Consider the following 21,563-nt stretch of genomic DNA (forward strand, 5'->3'; position numbering starts at 1 on the left):
TTGTGGTTGGGGTAGCTTGCATATCACATGGCTGGGTGATTGTTGGGTGTATGGGGCAGATATGGACTTGAGTGCTCCTGGCTCCAGGGCTGGTACTCTGTCCATTTTGCCACCTTGCCATACCTACAATTATTACTATTTTTTTAATTTTAATTTTTTTCTCTCTCCCCTTTACTTTATCGCTCAAGTGAGTCTATATTTTGTGTGGGGGGGTATTCTGTTTACTCTTAAACAAGTATATTTTATTAATGTATAAAAACATTTGTACAAAAAGAATAAATAAATTTAAATGAACTTAAAACAACTAAATAACAAAAAAACTTGCAGAAAGCAAAAAAAAAAAGATTGCAAAGTGCTTCACAAATCTTCTCATCTTCACCTCAAAACAACTTTAGTAGGCAAAGGTTATTATCATCCCCACTTTACAGATGAGGAAACAGAAGAAGACAGAGATGAAGTGATTTGCCCATGGTCACACAGCACTTTTCTCAACATGCAAACTGACTGCCCATTACATCTCCTAAATCACTTATTTTTTTTCTATAAAGTTGTAAAGGAGCCAGGCCTAAAACTTGGACCTGCAGACTCCCAGTCCAATGTACTTTCAAATATCTTGACCTGCCCCCTCTTCTTTTGTTTAGCCTATCAACTTGACTTTTCATGACCTAAAAGATAAAGGAGCTGGTATCATATTCATATAGATATAGTGTTACTGGGTTTACCCTTTTTACCAATCAGATCTTGTCCAAGGTTGATGGGAATGACTTTTAACAATGCAATACCAAAGCATAGCCACTGTTTCATTTGCTTTCTCACATCTTTAAACCTCAAAGTAACCTGGCCTAAAAAAAATTACTTCTTTTTTGGGAACAATGCCTCTCCCCAAACTATCATCATTTTTAGACTATGTAGTACTTTAAGGAAAAGAAAAAAATGTGTTCAGCTATGATAAAAAAGAAGCTGCTATAAATTTAGAAGATCCTATTCATCTCAGGCTGTTGAGCTGTTTATCATAAAGCTACTTTATGGTCACTAGGCAACTACAAGGTTCTATTTCAGAAGAATTCTGGCTGTGGGTAGTATCAATGGGACCCAGCAGTATCACAAGTGTGGTATGCATAACAAATCCTATCAATATGTGAATTGATAGTGATAGTTAATATATAATCCCATTGACCTAAATAATAAGGTTGTTGGGGGGGGGGTTGTGTGTGGAATGGGATTTTTTTCATCCTTCTAGGAGAAGTCTACCCATTTTTGTCTGTGTTTGTTATTTACAGACTACACATAGAAGAAACAGAATGAAGTTAATCAGTGAAAAGCTGCCCATGGGTCCACAAAGTGCTACATTCCACTGTGCTCCCAAGACTCAGAAATTAACCCAATGGAAAAAGGAGAAGAAAGGTAAAAGTCCTTCTTTAGAAGTGGCTTTTTCAGATTCCATACTTGAATAATACCATCAAGAGACATGAAGTTTCTTATTCTTTTCAAAATTTTAGTGTGGTGTCTATGGAGAAGTTACTGAAATTCAGATTCCCCATTTTTAAGAGGAAGATAATTATTAATGTACTCTCTTCTTAACAGGGTTTGTTATGAAATGTTTTACATGTAAATCTTAAAATAGTTCATAAATAAGAGTTTTTATTTTATAGTGCTCTTTCCCACAAGAGAAAATTTTAGAATTTACAATTCAGAGGTTAGAATTTTACTCAAAGATTTCCACTCAATTTATGTTAATAGTTTCTGGTTCTGTTATTAAATCATCTCCAAGGTTAAGGATGCCACTCTGAAAAGGAAGAAAAATCAAACTTTACTTGCATTGAATTTATTTGGAATTAATATTTAAAGCCATTGTTTTTCTTGGATTGTTACTTTTATTTTACATGTAATGTAGAATAATTAGCTCAAGAGATTTTAGAGCATAATGTTCATATTTTAGTCATGCACAAGATTACTTATTCCAACACAAAATGAAGAACAGAATAAATCACTATTGTTTGACGAGAGATTATATGACTAAACCCTATTAGCCATATACTTACATATTTACAAAGTTTTATGATTACATGACTAAACCCTATTAGCCACATACTAACATATTTACAAAGTCTTACGATTACATGACTAAACCATATTAGCCACATACTAACATATTTACAAAGTCTCATATTGTCTACATGGATAAAAAAAGTAAAAGGTGTGTACTAGATGATCTTCAGATTTTAATCCTGAATGAATGACCAGATCCAAAGAATAGTCATTAATAAATCAATGTCACTTTGAAAGGAAGCCTCTAACATTTTTCTTTTTTGATTTTCAGCATTCTTGTTGCATAAAGGTCCTAAATAGCTTTAACTCATCAAATCTGCAGATCTATTTCAGAGTTATGATCTTAGATCTTTATATTTACACTTTTTAACATGACCATTGTAGAAATTGTTTTGCTTGATTATGTGTATTTGTTTCAAGAGGTTTTGCTTTTCTTTTTCCCCCAGTAGGGTAAGATGGGAGAGAGAAAAAAATAAATGCTTATTAGTCGAAACAAGAAAATAAAATTTTAAATTATCTTATTCAGTTAAACTTTGGGCGAAATCTAATAAAGTAGGATTTAATGGTGATAAAACTCAAGTTGTATTATGTATGGGTTCAAAAAGTAATTAATTTCACAAGTTCAAGGTGGGCTAACCCTAATTTTATAGCAGTTCACATGAAAAAGTTCTAGGAGCTTCACTGACCTCTGAGCTTGGCTAGCCCACTCTGTGAGGAGGAGTAGAATCCAGAATTAAAGAAATGATTCAATTTGATACTGCTGAAGCACTGTATTCAGTTCTGGGTATGCATTTTAAGAATTTACATCAGTTGTAGAGCATTCATTTAAGATCAAATAAGATGGCAAAGGGCCTTAATAAATGATGCACCAGTCTTGGTTGAAAGGTCTAGGGATGTTAGCTCGCCTAATGATCAGACTAGAGTTGGAGGGAAGTAGACAGAACTAGACCTAATAGATCTATTTTTCAAGCATTTTAATTGCCATATGGAAGTGAGAATAGATTTGCTCTGCTTACCAGCGGGCAGAATGAGTAAAATAACAGTGGATAGTGGTATCACACAGGAAAATTTTCCAAGAATATTTTGTACTTTGTTTTACATTTTAGCATTAATTTGCCTGCTATGTTCAAAAGACCCAAATATGTAGAATCATAGAATGTGACCGTTGGAATTGTAAAGGATCTTAGAACTTATAGAGTTCAGAACTTTCATTTTACAGATGAAGAAGTTGAGTCTCAAGGAGATAGAGTGATTTGTCCATGACTACATAATTAGTTTAGTGGCAGATATGGAACTAGAAGATAGGCAGGATCTCCTCATTTTCAATATTGGGGTCTTTACATCAGCCTAGGAGTGCAAAGTGTGCAAAGTTAAGAATTGATTACCATAAAGTAATGCAATAATAGTCACATCTTAATATTCCAGTTTAACTGAAAAAGAGATGAGCTACTAATTGTTTCTGGTAAAGGAAGCTAGTTTTACCCTACTTAAATCCTCTTAAGACTGCTCAACAGACAATTATTGTGATGGGGATACATAAATGCATAAAAATAGCTCAAATGCTCATCCTGTTTAAAATATAGTTAAGAAGGAAATATGATGTTATATAATTAATGACAAATGAGACAATTTTATATATATAAATGATTGGATTTAATTTGGACTACTTTGTAGGACTGTTAGAATTTGGCAAAGTTAAGTGAGAGAGGAGGAGTATGCTGTGCCAGTATAACAGTAAAAGCAAAGGTGTCAAGTATGAGCAAATTGTTGTAAAGAAATAGTAATGGCCTTTTTAAACTGGTGAGGCCTTGTGTTGGGGACTTAGTGACTGAAAAGAGTTTAATCCTCTTTAGATAGAAAAAAGCCTCTCCATACTGGATGCCGGAGGATGATGAGACAGTTTCTTCCTCTTTTGTTGCTGATTATATGCTAAGATATTCCATTGCTATAGTTTAATATACATAAAAGCCAGTTTTAAAATAGGTCTAGAGCAGAAAGGAGACAAGAAAAAAATGGGCCAGGGCAGGGTGTCCTTGTTATTGTATTATTTCAAAAGATAGATCCTATGAACTTATAGGGTCATGTACTATAAGATTACAAGGTAGTATTCATTCAAAATTTTTTTTTTCATCAGATTATTACAGTCATTCGATGTTAGTGGAAAAGGCTTTAGAATTACTGAAGGAAAGAATAAGCAAAGGAGATCCTCTGGCACGTTTCCTGCGAGGTCAACTATACTTTGAAGAGGTAACTTTAAAAACTTTTATTTAAAAAAATATTAAACTTAGAAGATTGCCAGGAAAAATATCAGTTGGAAACAATTCTGTTGTGTAGTTCTCATATCCAATTTTTCTACATCAATCCATTAGGGAATGATTTAAAGTAGAATATACTGGAAGTGACTTAACAAAATTGACCATTCCACTTTTGCCCTTATTAATGGACATGACCAACAAGACTGTTTCTACTACATAAAGTTGATAAAGTTCCCAAATATAAGTTAAAATCTCGCTCTTTGGATAATATTTAAGCTCACTATTTCCAGGATTTTCTCTAGACCTATGATTTCATTACTGTAAGGAACTTTAATGTGGAAATTCCCTCGACAAATACAGATTAGTTACTTGTCTATAATTTGTGAATTAGCCTAATTCTTCATTTTAGTATACTAAAGGTTTCTTTAAGAGAAGAATATACCCTTTATGAGTTAAAGGTGTATTCTGATATGTATACCTATGTATTTCTATTGCTTTGTGACATATATGTATATGTTATATATAGTATGCACATAATGTGTACATGTACACTCTGTGTATAATATATGTGCATCAGTAACTAACATGCTTTATATATCCATATACATTTGCATACATTCATAGAGAGATAGATATATTTTAAAGTTAGTGACTGAAAAAAATCTTAATTGATGGCACTTATTACCCTGGCTAGAGACATTGTTTAGTGTTTGAGCTGGAGTGTATAGTAATGTTGGCACCAACAAAATACTGATCTTTAGCTTTGATCACCACTCCCTTTCAAATTATAGTGTAGATAGCCCAGGACCCTGAGCCCAATAATCCCAGAAAGAACAGTACCAGACTACTAACCCTGCTCCCAGCCAAACTCCTGCAGCTGTCATCAAGGAAAGGAGTCTTTGGGAAGAAGGGACCCACTCTCCCCACCACCATCAACAACAGCTACTGGAGAGGTAGCCAGCCTAGCCAGGCTGAAGTGGTAAGTGATTCTGAAGAGGAGACAGAGCCATGTGACAGGCAGTTATCATCACCCACCACCTCTCCTTAAACTGCAGTGGAGACCTAGAGACAGCCCAACACCTTGAGTACAAAGAACCCTCAGAATCCCAGTACCCCTTAGACCATGGCACTCTTTCTAGCTCCGAATCCTGCTACTGTCATCCAGGGAATTATTTGAAGCCTTATGGAACTCCAAAGTGATCATTGCCCATTACAATCTGTGAAGGCTTGACTCCTGAATAGTCACAGCTAATGAAGACCTGGAAAAGAAAGTTCTCTTCACAATTTCCTTGACACTGACCAATCCTTCCTCACAAACAGATGCTTGATTTTATTAGTAAAGGCACGAGCATCTACTTTAGTGCTGGACCCTAAGGGCCGCAGGACTTCTCCATCTTAATTGTAAATGAAATTCTTAACATGACATCACATTCGAGGATACTACCGGTAATGTAGTTCTGTGCACTGTGTTTTAAGAAAAACTTTGAGAAGCTGAAGAAGGACCAGAGGAGACCCACTGAGATGGTTAAAAGGTTTTGAACACTGGGATGGTTAAAAGCTTTTGAATTCCTGCCATTTGATAATCAAAGGAACTGTGAATGTTAAGCATGAAAAAGAGGAGACTTAGGAGGAACAAGAGTTGTCTTCAGTTTTTATGCTATGTTATGCTATATATGTGGTAGAGAGTATGTAAATATCTTTAGGAAAAATAGTTCTTCTCTTCACCACTGAATCTATGTTTACAAAAAGCTATTTTTTTTTACTAGATTAATGCTGATCCAAACTGTGGGTACAACAAGTGGCTGATGATATGGGATGATTAGAGATGTTCTAGGAAGATGCCTCCTTTAATATTCTCAGCTGATATTCTGTTACTAAAGACAGATTATTTTGGAATAAACTTATATATATTGAAATACCTCTATAAAGGGGCAGCATGGTAATGTTTATAAGTTTATACCTTAATGTGAATGTCAGCAATAGCTGGTAGGTTTTGGAAAGAAACAGGAGGAAAGATATAATTCCCTAGCATGGGAATTTTGTACTCAAATAGGGTAAAGTTTAGATGGGTTGAGGAGTAGTGGGAAGGAGGGAGAGCAGAAAGGACAAATGAATTATACCTACAGCAGAATTTACCTTTGTTTGATTAACCTTCTATGGGAATATCTCTTTCCTTTGTCCTTTATTCTTCTTTCCCAAACCAACAAAGTATAAAACTAAAGCCAAAGCTCTTAATACCACTTTATGTTTATGTAGCATTTTTACATCTATGATGTCACAATCTGCAAATTGCTCTGTGAGGAAGGCAGACAACAACTACTAAAGATTTGGAAAAGAAATTTCTCACATCCAATGACCTTGACACTGTCAAATGGTTCAGCACTGGAAACATATAGTTTTATCAATGGAAATGACATTAAAGAAGATTTTTACAACATTAGTTTCCTCACCTGTAAAACAATAACAATAACATCTGCTTCACAAGGAGCAACATATAAAATGTTTTGCAAACCTAAAAGTTCTATATAAATGTTAATGCTCATTATTAATACAGTAAATACCTAATACTCTTTCATTTGTCCCATCTTCTAAACAAGGAAATCAAGGTTCATATATCTTGTTCAAATTACATTAAGTGATCAAGACAACATTCTTGTTCTTTTGCTAATCATATTTGGTCTCCACTCCAAACCAAGTGACAAGAATGAAATGACAACCTGGATGAAGTAACCTTGATGACTAAAACTGGAAGTACAGCCATTATTCTTGTTGTGGGCTCAAGGTTCAAGGTCTGGCAGCAGGAATAGAAGAAAATGAAAATGGAAAACTTTCCTATAATCCTTCTAGTTATCAGCCTTCCCTATCTCCTACATTCATAACTGATTTTCCATTGTATTGATTATAATTCATGCAGGCTTATGTGGCACTTTCAGAATCCTACCCAAAATATTCTTCAGTCTGGTGAAGGTGAAGGAAAGGAGATGGTTACTACTTCAGATTTAACTGAACTTTGGTATTAAAATAACAGTGTTAGGATGGGGTATTTGCTTATATATATAATAATATGCTTGTTTTCTGGAACTTTTATAGGGATGGTATAAGGAAGCATTAGATCAGTTTGAAGAAATCCAGGAGAATGATCATCAAGCTATTTACCAGTTGGGAGTTATGTATTATGATGGGCTGGGGACGAAAGCAAATCCTGTAAGTTATCATTCTTTTTGAATTGGGAGATTGGTAGAACATGAGTATTATTGTTAATATCATCACACTTCTGTTTAACCTATATTCAAAAACCTTCACTGATGAGGAATCTGACATCTCTGAAAACAATCCATTTTTACTTTAAACAACTCTAATTATCTGATTTTCCTACCAATCAAGCAGAAATTTATATAGCTACCATTTCCACCCACTTCTCTAAAGTCAAGGAACAAAAAGAAGTCTTAAGTCCTTTTAACACTTTGTTATGTATGTCTTCAAATATTTTGAAGATTTTTATCCTACCCCTCCAATCTTATTCTCTTCTTCAAACTAAACATCCCTAATGGTGGTATCATTATTCTTCATTGTATGTACTTTAGCTAGTCAGTGTTTCCTAAAATGCCATTCCTTAAAACAGGACATGTCCATGTCCTTAGTCAGGACAGAATAGAAAGAAAAGAGTTCTTTTTGTGGATATTATGCTTCTATTAATGTAGATCAAGATCATATTTTTCTGTGTTTTTTAATTTGGATTCAGTATCACATGATTATAATTGTAATTATTGAATTTGGATTCATTATCACCCATATTAAGATTGTAGTTCATTAAAAATCAATATTTTTATCAGAAACTGTCATCTAACTAAATCTATTTTCCCTGCTTGTACATTTGATGTTTTAAAAACACTTATTAAATTTCAGCTTTTAAACTACCAGAATTAATCTCTTCCTCTCATAGCAAAAAAATAGATAACCCTTTCTCCTGACATCTACCTTCTGTAGGAAATGGGAAATGGTTATTTTAAAGAGAGATTATTTGCCTCTCTCTGTGAGAAGAGCTTTAAATCTATAATATTACTCCATTGTTTCAGAAGTCTTATTCTTCCCTTCATCACATCTTTTCACCATCCACTCTCCTAACCAGAGTTGTCTATCTCTCTGTCTCCTCAGATTATTTTTCTTCTATCTTCTTAAATTTTTTCTTCCTTTTCTTTCAAGAAAGATTTCATTATTCCTCATAAACAATCATTTAAAATGCATCCTTCCAATCTTGTCATTTTGTTCTAATATTTTTGTTGTCTCATAGTCACTGATTTCTGTTTGACTTGTTCTAATTTTCAACTAATCCGTTATGTGAATAGGATTTACAACTCCTAAACTCTGATATTTTTACTCTCCTTTTTTTTCTCTAAAGTTCACATTTAATTTATAATACCCTTTAAAAAATTCTTGCTTCATGTCTTCCAGGAATTCTAATAGACCTTAAGACCTAGGTCATTAGAATATTGTCTTTTCCCTCTATACATAGCAAATAGAAATCCTTAGCTCTCTGTTTCTCTTGCTGTTAACCCATGATTTGTCCACAGGAGCACTTTTTAATTAAGTGTTTGTTTTCACATTCTGAAAAAAAGCAGGTTTTCTTAGGCTTTTCACAAGTTATTTGGTGTTAAGTTGTACAGCTGCATTTAGGGACCCCCTAATGCTAATGTAAATCATTACTTTTTTGTAGCTGTTATTTGTAAGATTGTCTCTTGTAGAAAGCCAGGGTTGTTGCCTCTTTCTCATCTCTGCTTTCACAGTTATTAGGTTAGGTTTTTTCTTTTTGTTTTTATAGACTTAACTGTTTTCTGTGCATTTTGAGTCTTGCAGAATACAGAAATGTTTACTTCTTGCCATGTTTTCCCCAAAGAAATTTCCTAGATGCATTATTGATACTATACTATTGACACTATTGGTCCAAAAATAGGTGTACTATTATATATCACATTTGTAGATCAGCTTAAATAAACATTTATAAAATAGCTTCTATAGGAAAATGTATCAATCTGAAAAAAATTGAGTTCATCAGTGAACTCCTCTAACCTTGGTGAAATTTGTAATTAACCAATTCATAGGCTAAACAAAAATATGCCATTACAGAGGTAAGCACATCATCCACATTTGCTTTTGGAAACAACTCTTATATTTATTGTCTGGCTCAGAAAGAAGGGTTAGGAAATGGAAAATCTCATGTACTTGAAGAAATATCTAGAGACAGAAATAGCCTGCACTGGTGAACCCCAAACTCAAAAAAGATTCTTCCTTTAACATTCTTCCAATGTCACCATCCTAACCTTGTATTCCTAGGAAATCCAACCATTTCCCCATTTTACTAGATCAAATGATAATGGGGCTTTCATCTTAATTTTATTGATATTATGATTAAGAAACTTTTAAGGAATTAAGTAGCACTTTCTTCATGCTTATAGCCTGGTACTGCAAGGTGACCTAAGGATCTCCATGGATAATTGTTTGTTGTTGCCTATAAACTTCATGTTGAAATCAACTTTGCCAAAGGCCTAATTGGCCTTTCCAAGACGAAACCTATAAACTATATTGTTTAATAGCTATAATTTCTTTATGACTTTTAGTTTCATTTATAGTGATGACAATAAAGATAAAGTTCTGTTTGTCCGTTTTCTGACTGTTACATACAGATAATACAAAGAAAGTATTAATAATTAAAATTATCTCATTTTCCTTTCCCAACCCCACTGGATTATGTGGGGTGGATAAGTAAATTTATCCCTGGAAAATGGACACAAAAAGTCTGTTTCTGGGTTTATACCTTTCAAACTTTCTGATGGCTTTTGAGACTCGACCAAGATTCATTTTCATACTACATCAAGACACTGGAGTAGGACTTTTGTGGAGGGAATTTTTGTTCCTTTTTGCACAGAATGGAGAACTGGAGATTATGTGAAGAACTTGAGAACCTCCAAAATAAGTTTGCATATAATTGGTAACTTCAATGAGAAAGTTGGCAAAGAGAACAACAAAAGAAATACAAGAAACCAAAAGGTTTATAAAGTATTCCAGAAACTTCATGTATACATATAATAAACCCATTTCAAGAAAGCACAAAACATAATCATCACAGAATGATAAAATAAAAATGAAATTGATTACATCTTGATAAATAGAAAGTGAGTATTGTACTCTGGATAAACATCAAGGGTATATGAAGGGGAAATGTGGAGGAAACAGACTTCTGCAGAGGTTTACAATAGCCTGTATAATTATGTACAAATAAATAGTACAATGTGTATATGGATAGATATTTCCATTGATTATCTCACCATAGACCCATACACCTCAATTAATATAATTAACAAGATGCTCTAGGCCCTAATAACCTTTATCAGATAAGAATCCTCTATGGGTGGGTTATAGAATCAGTAAAGGTGCGAGTAATCCTCAGATACTTCCTTTGAAATCAAAAGTGTGAACTTCTTGTGAACTGAATGAAATCAGATGATTATATACAGGAAATAATTTGTTATTAGTTGAAGAGAATCATTTCTGCCTGTTAGGAACAAATATTTTTTAAATGAATGAAGTATAAATTTCAATCAGGTATCATTTTGTGATTCTCAATGATGAAAGATATATAGCAAATTTGGATGACTTTTAAACAGTAAAGAAACTGTATATGCTTGGTGGGCATGTGAGCTTATTTTCTGCTGTGCAGTAAAATGGAAGGTAGGAAGGAAAGCACTAGTAGCTATGGATACCAGAAAAGGCCTCCTGGAGAAAATTGTATTAGAGTCGAGTTTTTCCATACTTGATTTATATTTCTTAAGGTTTGTTAAAGCTCATCTGCTGTAAAATAATAACTAGCTTTTAAGTGGTTCAGGTTGTTCATTAATCACTACTTCTGGATCCTTTCAAGTCAGTTTCTAACTTTTTAAAGGAGTTGATTCTTTTTTGTACTTTAAAAAGCTCACAAGAAAAATGAAAAGTTATAATAATGTCTTCAAAGAGGCCACCCTTGATTTTAAATAGTTTATCACAATTCTTAGACCTGATATCCTAGCTATGAATTGCTTGCTGTGTAAAATATACTGACTCTAACCATTTAAGTTAATGAAGATTCCGATTGGCCTCTAGGGGGCAAACATGTCACATGGTAATCTAGAAAACAATGTAAATAACAGTGTTTTTCTTCAAAACTCATAGAGAAAACTCATAGAGAAATAGAATTATCGAATTGGAAGGAATTTCAGATGTCACCTGAATCACAATATAGACCAGTGATTCCAATCTCTGCTAGGTAATTTTGAGATAGAATGTTCATTATTTCCTGAGGTTGCTGTTGCCATTTAGGGACATCTTTAATTATTGGAAACATTTTCCTTATATGGAACCCAAATCTGATTTCTTGTCATTTTTGTCTATCTGTCCTAGTTCTCTTTTCTGTGACCAAGCAGAATAAGTCTAATTTCAATCATCCATCAAACATTTACTAAGCTCCTATAGTTCTAGAATTATGCTACACTCTAAAAGACTTACTATATTTTCGTTTTCAAAAGTTCTCTCTCTACTAAGATAAATAATCCTAGTTCCTTTAAATCATGGCATGGTAGATTACCTTCATCATCCTGGTCCTAGAATCTCAGAACTCAAAGTAACCTCAAAGGGTCAGTGGTTCTGAAAATCCCATGTAAATCCTGAAATCAATGGTGATCACTAGAAGTCTCCAGGTGAAGGAGAATCTTAAAATTTCCATGGCATCCCATTCAAGTGGTTGGAGGTTATCCTTCTTTAAACAAATTCCAACTTGTCAGTCAAATACTACTATCAAGTGTAGAGGACACAATACTCTCATTGTATAGTCTAACCATGGTAAAATATATAGAGTAGGATTTAATTCAGTCTAAAATTACGCGAGCTTTTGGGCTGTTTTATCAAACCATAATGAAGTCTTCGTTAAGAATGGCTTAAGTGAATCAAAGAGGGAGGGAAACATCTTTATATGTATGCTTACTGTAATGTCCATGAATGTGTATTTTTAGGTCCCTTTCCATCTGTGAGATTTTTATTGTATTTGGCTTTATGTTTTTTAATTTTTTACTTTTTTTAACTCAGTCTGATGCTGACCCAGAATTGAACTTACCTTGAAACTCTTCCTCTTCAATATTTCAACATTTTCCTATAAAGATAAGAAAAAAAGGGGAAATTAAGTGGAAAATCAGGGTGCCAAGTATCTATTTGATACCCCTTGGATAATAGCCTGAATTATTAGTAACTATCTTTTGTCCATTTTTTCCCTAGGCTCTGAGGCAAACTATCAAATATCAGGAATCCAGAATGTGGTATTTTGTTCATTTGTCCATCATAATTGTCAGGTTGCTTGAGGAAACAGAACTTGACATCTATAGAGAAAGATTGAGAATTTAGTGAAATAATTTAGTAGTGAAATAGTTGCACTGTCAGATATAGAATTATTTTATAGCTTTATTCCTTACTTATTATTATCTCCTATTGAGATGCACCTTTGTGAATAATGCAGACATCCCAAAATTTATATTGATATTTTAAAAATACTGCTAGAAAGGACAGATAAGCCTTAAAGTATCACAAATCTTCCAATAGATGATTTTCTTGATGTCTGTGGATAAACTTGTGGACAATTTAAAAGGCCAAAACTAAGAATACTTTTTTTGAGGAAGGGTTTGCTTTTTTTTCCCTTTGTGGAAGGAAAAAGGAGTGGAATATATGAAGAAAATTCTTGAATCTCCATGTCCCAAAACAAAACATTTAAAATTTGCGGCTGCATATAACCTGGGAAGAGCTTATCATGAAGGACAAGGTGTTCCACATGATGATGAAGAAGCTGAAAGGTAATCCAAACTTAGAACGAAACTTTGTTTTTATGTACTATTGACTTTTCATGAAACATGACTGTGATTTCTCTTTCTGTCTTTCAGACTGTGGCTTTTTGCTGCAGACAATGGGAATCCAAAAGCTAGCATCAAAGCTCAGAGTATCTTGGGATTGTATTATTCTACAAAAGAACCTCAGGAGTTGGAGAAGGTGAGTTAACTAACCTTTTTTTTTTTTTTTAAACATAATATTACCTTGAGGTTAATTAGTAAATCATTCTTTTTTTCCCCCTTTCTTTTGGGGTCATGCTTTGGGAGAATCAAACCTAGTAATTATTAGGTTTGGTACTTTTAACATCCCTGTTTTTCATTTGACAAAGTAAAAGATTTCTTTAGGGGAAATTTGTCTTTTAAGGACTCCCGAGATATATATATATATATACAAGATTTTTAGTAGAAATAGTGACTAGGTCATAAATTTTAGGATATTTTGAGAATTAAGAAAAGACATGGGAAGAATCCTGAAATAAAAATGATCTTTCAAAATATAAAAAGATTGATTGCATTGTATTTTTTAGGTTCTGCATTATATGCTTTTGAGTAATTTTCTCAGCTGTGAAATGGGGGGATTGGACACTAGATGATCCTTAAGATCCTTAATAAAGTGGCCAAGGAGTCTAGGCATAGAATTATGTAAGTAAATATTAGAGTTCAAAATGTTCTTGGGGAAACTAACTTGACACTGCTAAAGAAAGGTGGTATGCTCAGTAATGCTTCGTAGAAATTCTATATTTAGAACTCCAGCAGAAACAGTCTTTCCCATTTATGATTAGCAATAAAAACATCAGCTGGAAAATACTAGAAGGCAGAAAACATTATTGTCCCTGTTCCTATTAGTGAAAAGTATTAGCTTTTTCTTTCTTTTCTTTTTCTTTTTTGGCAAAAATTAACTCTTTGTACCTACCACTAAAACCAAGGTCATTCAGAAAGAAACACTATTAGTCACTTAGAAATATCTAGATATAAACCACAATTCAAAATGATTTGATATGGATCTGCAAGCATTTTTCACACTTTATAGTTAACTCTATCCCTACTTTGTCTTCATGGAGGTACAAAGATTAAAGGAATGATTCTGAAATTATCCACCACCCTTTTGTCTTCAACCTCCTGTGGCTTTAAACTTTTCATCTATTCCTTCTCTTTTTAGTTTTTTAAACATTCCTCAGAAATTTCCTTGACAAACTCTTTTGTCTGTCTAAACTGTCTCAAGGGCATGCCCTCATTCTCCATTCTTTTGGGGGGAGATTATAAGAAAACATGATAAAATTAGACCCCTTGTTAACTGATAGTGATTAGGCAAATGACCAAAGACTAATACAAATCTGGAAAAGATAATCTCTTTATGATTACTTAATCTGTTTCAAGTAAAAAGTAAAAACACTTCTGCAGTCTATTATAGGCAAAAATGTGAACTGTAAGTACTTAAACTGCTCCCAAATGAATGTTGTGATTGTTGTCTTTCAGTCCTGACTGACACTTCACGACCCCATTCGGTGTTTTCTTGGCAGAGATCCTGGAGTGGTTTGCCATTTCCTTCTCCAGTTCCTTTGACAAATGAGGAAACTGAGGCAAATAGGGTGAAGTGACTTGCCCGGAGTCACACAGCTAGGTGCCTGAGAGATGAATTCAGGAAGAGGAATTTCTCTGACTCCATCCATGCCCGGTGTTCTCCCTACTGCACCATTCAGCTGCCTTCCAATGGCAGTGATACTTAACATTTCAGGACTTCAATTGCCTGTGGTTTCATTGGTGTGTGTGTGTGTGTGTGTGTGTGTGTGTGTGTGTGTATTCCTTCCCCCCCCAAGACAGAAGATGAACTCCTTTGTGACTTAGTGTGTCTTCTGGAGTTGATGAATCCCCAAACACTGAAGCCATTCTTGGCCATTTCCTAGTCTGACAATTTACAGTGTACTTCACATAGATGATCCTCAACAGATTCCTGTTAGATTGATGGCACAAGTATTGCTAACATTTTACAGATGTGGGAACTGAGGGGACTGAAAGGATAAGAGATTGTCTTGCTCCAGGTCATAAAGTTATTAAGTGATAAAGCTGAAGTCAAACGGATGTCATCTGTCAGATACTCTGTGTGTGTTTGTGTGTGTGTGTGCATGTGTCTGCCCCTGTATCATACTCACATTCACCACTAGAGACAAGAATTAAAGTTTCTATCCATAGAGTTTCTGTTGTAATGGGGAGATATAGGTCTTTCCAGATGTATGTGAGACACGCACGTGTCCAAGAAGGAAAAGCAGGAATAGCCAGGGGGAAAGGACCCCGTGGACTTCACTTGAAGTATCAGCCATGAAGTGACTTTTTAATGACCAGTTCTCATTGTACTTTTCCTAAGGCATTTTTTTGGCATTCGGAAGCTTGTGGCAATGGAAACTTGGAGTCCCAGGGAGCACTTGGTCTCATGTACTTTTATGGACAAGGTATTCATCAAGATACTGAAGCTGCCCTTCAGTGTTTAAGGGAAGCGGCTGACCGAGGAAATATCTATGCTCAAGGCAATCTTATCGAGTATTACTATAAAATGAAATTTTTTACAAAATGTGTTACATTTTCAAAAAGGTAAATAACTTAGATGAAAACATTTAAGAGAATATTTAGTAATGATCTCAATCAACTCAGTGCTATTATTGCTTATGTTCCATAGAACTTAACTCACAATAATGCTTTCTTTACAAGCACCAGTAGAGACAGGTAGTACAATTATTCATTATTCTCATTTTAAAGGACAGGTCACACATTGTCCAAGATAATATAGCTAGTAAATAATTGAACCCAGGACTGGACCTTGGGTCTTCTGATTTCAGAGCTAGTCTCTTTTCATTATGGCATCCAGTAGGTCTTATAGTGACTATGGAATCCAGATACACATTGGTGAGCTCTTCAGCAAACCATGTCCATTTCTGACTCGGGGACAATGACTGGACCACAAGAACAAATCATGTATAAAAACTTTGTCACTACAATTTTCAACACTAAATATCAAGAATCCACTTTTTTCTAAGACCACAACATTCCATATTTTTTCTTCAGAATTTCATTCCAAACACAGACCTGAATGGTATGTATTCTCTAAGTGAGTCTTGGGCTAGGATGGGGTGGGGGGGGGGGGGAAGGGGCATAATAATATGTCTGTTCCACAAAGGATATGTTGGAAAGTCAGTTTATTGTTGGGTCTGTGTGTTCATATATAGAACATTAAGATCTAATTTTTCCTTCCTCCATATGAAAGACCTCTAGGCAATTCAGCAGTTGCAGACAGAGATGCAAAAGACAGAAGTCAGCCTTTAAAGAAATGCTTTTACCCCAAAATTTTGTATTCATCACTATCACTATTCATCACTATCAGCAGGAGTGATACTTTTTAACTGGAGGGATCTCCACCAGCTCATTTGCAGTAAAATTCTCAACTGATAGGCTAGGAATGGGGACTCTACATCAGAAAGGAAATAAGGGAACCTATTTCTTACAACTTAGCTAAACTCTAAAGCAGAGGTTCTTATGTTGAGGATCAGGAACTTGTTTTTATACACACACAATTACAAAGGAAAACAATTACATTGAAATGTTATAAATATGTGGATATGGATACATACATGTACATGCATGTGAGCTCTGTGAACTTGCTATACATTCACATATGTAAAATTTGTCTGTATAAATATGTATATATACATACACTGCATATTTGTGTGTATGTATATGCATGTAATACTTATTTTTATAACTATTTAAAGACATACAACTAGTAAGTGTCTGAGGACAAATTTGAACTGATTCCAGGTCTGGTATTTCATTCACTGTGCCACCCAGCTACCCCATTAAGGGGGGTGTAGGGGGCCAAATTCTCATTATCCATCCATTGTCCCCTGGTCCATAGAAGTGATTGTACCCAGCTCATTCCAGTTGTATCACTCCTAATTTAGGTCTGCATTTTTAAAGGAAAATTTCTAGGCTTTTTGTGGTCCTCTATGTCCTAAGTCTCATGGAATACTATAGATAAAACTAGAATAGAGATGAAAAAGGTGTTTTTTTTAATTTATTAAATATTATTTCAGAAAACTTATATCTTAGAAATGAGAGCTTATTTTTTTGCAAGGCAGATGGGGTTAAGCAGCTTGCCCAAGGCCACACAGCTAGGTAATTATTAAATGTCTGAGACCAGATTTGAACCCAGGTACTCCTGACTCCAGGGCCGGTGCTTTATCCACTGCGCCACCTAGCCGCCCCGAAATGAGAGCTTTTGAAGTTAAAAATACTACCATTTTGAGGAAAAATAAAATGTATTTTTCCCTTTAAAAATATTTCTTGAATAAATAGGACAGCTAAAGTGGCACAGTGGAGAGTACACTGGCCTTGAAATCTGGAGGAGAGGCGTTTGAATCCAGTCTCTTTCACTTGATGCTCACTAGCTATGTGACATTGAGCAAGTCACTTAACCCTGATTAGCTCACATCCAGGGCCATCCTCTAGGCATCCTGGCCCGCCACTGGACCCAGATGGCTCTGGAGAAGAAAGCGAGGCTTGGTGACTTAGCACAGCCCCTCACTCAAATCCATTCATGTGCTTGTCATGGCATCACCTCCCTGATATCACGGTTTTCTTCAAGGACAAAGGACAAGCATCATTTCTTGAATAATTTGTCATTTTTCAATAAGAACATCTTGATTCTTTTGTAAATGAAGGGAAGTTTGAAGAGTTGTGTTCAGATGATTCAGACATCTTTGGTAAAATTTTAGTACTTCATTGGCCCCCAGTGTTGGAAAGACACAAGAGTTAATGAGTACCAATATTTCTCCATGGGCAAACACAGTATCAGGCAAAAGTCTGATGCATAAGGACTGGACTTGTGACAATTTCCAGACGAGCACACCCTACCTCTCCACTCCATTGCAAGTTGAAGTTTTTTTCCTGCAACCTGTAATCTTATATTTTGCCTGGAGCTATGTCCAGGTGTTTTACTCAATGGAAATCAAAAGCAGAACAGCTCTGAGGCTGGTTTTTTATCTATCACACCACCCTGCCTCAAATTTCCTTTTCCAGTATTCATTCTTTATAGAGCTTAATCTGGTAATAATGAAGGGGAGGGAAGAGGAGGGAGAATAATAATAATAGATCAGATATGTGTTTATTGTTCCCTCATGACAACCTGAGTTGTCTAGCACAAATAATAGTATCTACTTTTTGCTGTAGAGGGAACAATAATGCTCAAAGAGATTAGGTGACCTGCCCATGGTTACCCAGTTAATAAATATCAGCTGGAATGCAGACTCTCCCAATTCAAAGCCCAGTATTCTCTTCACTACAGAACTGCAACAGTTGGTCATCTTCCCCAGGTACATTACATTAATCCTGTTTTTGAAGAGAGATAGAAATGCATGAAGTTCCCATGTGGAACTTGATTTGTGCAAAAGTATTTGATCTACAGAGTGCTTCTAATATTTTAATGAGAAATTAATACTTTATACTTTATTCTTATTTTTCCATTTCTGTAACAGGATTTCTGAATATGATGTCTGCTATGATGTTCCCACAATATCCCAAATGACTGACTGTCTTCCTGAATATATAACCAAAGGCATAGCGAAGGCTTCCTTCTACTATGCAAGGTGCCTTCAGCTTGGTTTGGGTATCACAAAAGATGAAGCAGCAGCCAGAAAATATTATTCCAAGGCAAGAATCAGAACAGAAACTCCCCAAATATTTTTATTTTTTTAATTGAAATTTTAAAAACTTGGATATAGGTATGGGTGGTAGTTTTCTTTTAAATTTAATTTATAATACTGTCAACTTCTAGCCATCTATAAGAAAATTCTGAATTGTACAATATTTGAAAATCAGTCATCAAAATTATAAAGCAGAATAAATAAGATGCAATAGTATTTTCTCTTGTTTGCCATTTTTCTATTCAATCTAAAGCCCTTGGGGTGACTTTATAAAACAAAACTTGCATTTCTTCCTTTTTATAAAAAAGGTTTGAGCTACACAGCTCGGCTTCCTATCAGTCTGAAGGGGATATTCAGTACATGAGAATGAAGGGGAGGTCTTAGCTTCCTCCTTGGATTTTGACTTATGTGGATCCCTGGGCATCAACAGAGATTGTTTTCCTGCATTGTAGTTGTTTACTTTGTATGTATATGGGAGATATACATAGTGTTTGCCCTTCCCACTCCTTATTTACAACTGAGAAAATTGAGGCCCAGAGATATCCTATGACTTGTCTAAAGTAACAAAAGAAGTTAGTATGAGAAATTAGATTTAAAACTCAGGCTCCATAACTCTAAATGCAATTCTCTTTTCACTATTGTCCTTTTGTTTCAGGTCAAAAAGCCCAATTTTCCCATTTTCATTTATTTTAATATTTCACAATTTAAAAGATCAATCAGCCTAAGTATGTTGCCTTTGCCTTTGCCTCCCATCTCTTAGATGACTCAGGTTTATTTAACACAAGTCTTTTGAAACTGAAATGTCCTTATTAGTCAAGGATTGGATTTTGAGTTTACCCTGTTTCTTTAGGGGAAATTAGTATAGAAATATATCTATATTAAAAAATCACCTTGAAATTTAATGTAATTTAATATGATAATTATATAAAATTTAAATGTAAAATACTAGTTTTAAGAATTTTCATCCAAATAATATACCATTCTCTTTTGTGTTTGATTTTAGGCATGTCATCTGTGTCCTGCCCTAGCTGATGAACTTTACTCTTTGGTTATTTGTCAGAAAATTTAAGCCATAATACATAGTAGCAAAGATGAGCAACTCCTAATTATGTGTGCATTTTTTATAGTTTGTATTTCATTTTTCTATATATCTAATTATAGGAATTTTATTCAGTTGGACATGTTACTTCAATTCAAACACTCTTTCACAATATAAAACACATATTAATGTCAGGGGACCCCAAGATGATGAACCAGATAGAAACCATTCCAGAAAAACATAATAGAGAAGTAGCCTTCTGGGCTCTCTGAAATTCCTAATAAATGTTGGGAGTTTTTTTTTTAAATACTATGCTTACAATATTTTGTATATTGTTATTTTAAGATCTTAATTAAAATGGATAAAAATCAAAATCTATTTTCTGTTGCATTCTACTACAAACAGTTGCCACTTTCATTAATAGTTGGGAGGTAGGGGGCAGCTAGGTGGCAGAACACTGGCCCTGGAGCCAGGAGGACCTGAGTTCAAATCTGATCTCAGACACTCAATAATTACCTAGCTGTGTGACCTTGGGCAAGCCACTGAACTCCATTGCCTTGCAAAAAATAAGAGTTGGGAGGTAATCAAAGTAAAGCAAGACATTTTCCTTTGTGTTTTAACCAAATGCACTCAGTTATTATTTGAAAAATATTTGATATCAGATTGATTTATTAACAAAACTAGGGCAAATATGGGAATAAAATGAATCAAATATTCAACAATAAAAACTGAAAGTAAATGCTTGTTTTTGTGAAGTAGCTCTAATGCATGTTCTATTTCAGTGACAGATAAAAAAAGAAATCTCACAAAGATAAAATTTCCAAAAGTAATTGTTTTAGAAGATTATATAAAAATCTTTGTCTTGAAGAGCATATGAAGAAATATATTTTCCCTTGGGTAGAGCAGTGGAGAGCTACAGATGTGAATTATGATACATATATGTTAAAAACAAATCTCTTGCTTAAACACTGATAAAAGGTGGATTTCATAGCACGGCTAAGGAATTGCTGTATAAAAACATGGGGCTTCCATAAACCTATGGGAAAAAGGGATAGCAGAAGAATACATATGTATAAAAACAGATGTAATATAAATGATGTGACCAGGGAAATAACAAATATGCCATCCCAGGCAAGGCTGTAGCAAAACTATAGCTATTCTAATGCCTAGATGATTTTAATGAAGAATTATTTTCATCTTTGGAATGGACTAAAAGTATTTTATGTGGAATTACCAGGCCCCTACTGGCTGGTGTTTGACAGAGAAGAATTCAATACTTAGTGCTAATTTTTCCCTTAAGGGATGAAAAGGATTTTTAATATTGAGACTAATAGATGTTTTTAAGCAGTCAATTTCCTATTTTTTTTTAAGTTTTTGCAAGGCAATGGGGTTAAGTGGCTTGCCCAAGGCCACATAGCTAATTACTAAGTGTCTGAGGCTGGATTTGAACTCAGGTATTCCTGACTCCAGGACCGGTGCTCTATTCACTGTGCCACCTAGTCACCCTCATCCTGCTATTTTTGGGAAAAATCATATTTAAACTTTTCCTGAAAATGAGTCATCTCTTTTCTTTAAAAATCTCCTTTACACAGCTTCTTTAGTTATATGCTCCAGTATCTCAAAAACCAAT

The 21,563-nt window shown here is 34.5% G+C and overlaps 1 protein-coding gene across 2 annotated transcripts; it reads left to right on the forward strand.

The window, feature by feature from the left end:
- Positions 1 to 205: 205 nt before the first annotated feature.
- Positions 206 to 21,269, forward strand: LRP2BP (LRP2 binding protein). Of its 2 annotated transcripts, XM_074228845.1 has the most exons (9): positions 206 to 1,112; positions 1,281 to 1,404; positions 4,184 to 4,296; positions 7,395 to 7,508; positions 13,029 to 13,171; positions 13,259 to 13,364; positions 15,567 to 15,790; positions 18,727 to 18,901; positions 19,898 to 20,671. In XM_074228845.1, the coding sequence occupies exons 1-9, from the start codon at positions 1,026 to 1,028 to the stop codon at positions 19,961 to 19,963; spliced, it is 1,152 nt and encodes a 383-aa protein (XP_074084946.1). In that variant the 5' UTR covers positions 206 to 1,025; the 3' UTR covers positions 19,964 to 20,671. The 2 variants fall into 2 exon arrangements, with proteins under 2 accessions (XP_074084946.1, XP_074084947.1); XM_074228846.1 differs by lacking the exons at positions 206 to 1,112; positions 1,281 to 1,404; positions 4,184 to 4,296 and adding an exon at positions 4,831 to 5,283 and having other exon boundaries at positions 19,898 to 21,269.
- The last annotated feature ends 294 nt before the right edge of the window (positions 21,270 to 21,563 follow it).

The sequence above is a fragment of the Macrotis lagotis genome, chromosome 3, assembly GCF_037893015.1.
Source record: "Macrotis lagotis isolate mMagLag1 chromosome 3, bilby.v1.9.chrom.fasta, whole genome shotgun sequence".
Lineage (NCBI taxonomy): Eukaryota > Metazoa > Chordata > Mammalia > Peramelemorphia > Peramelidae > Macrotis > Macrotis lagotis.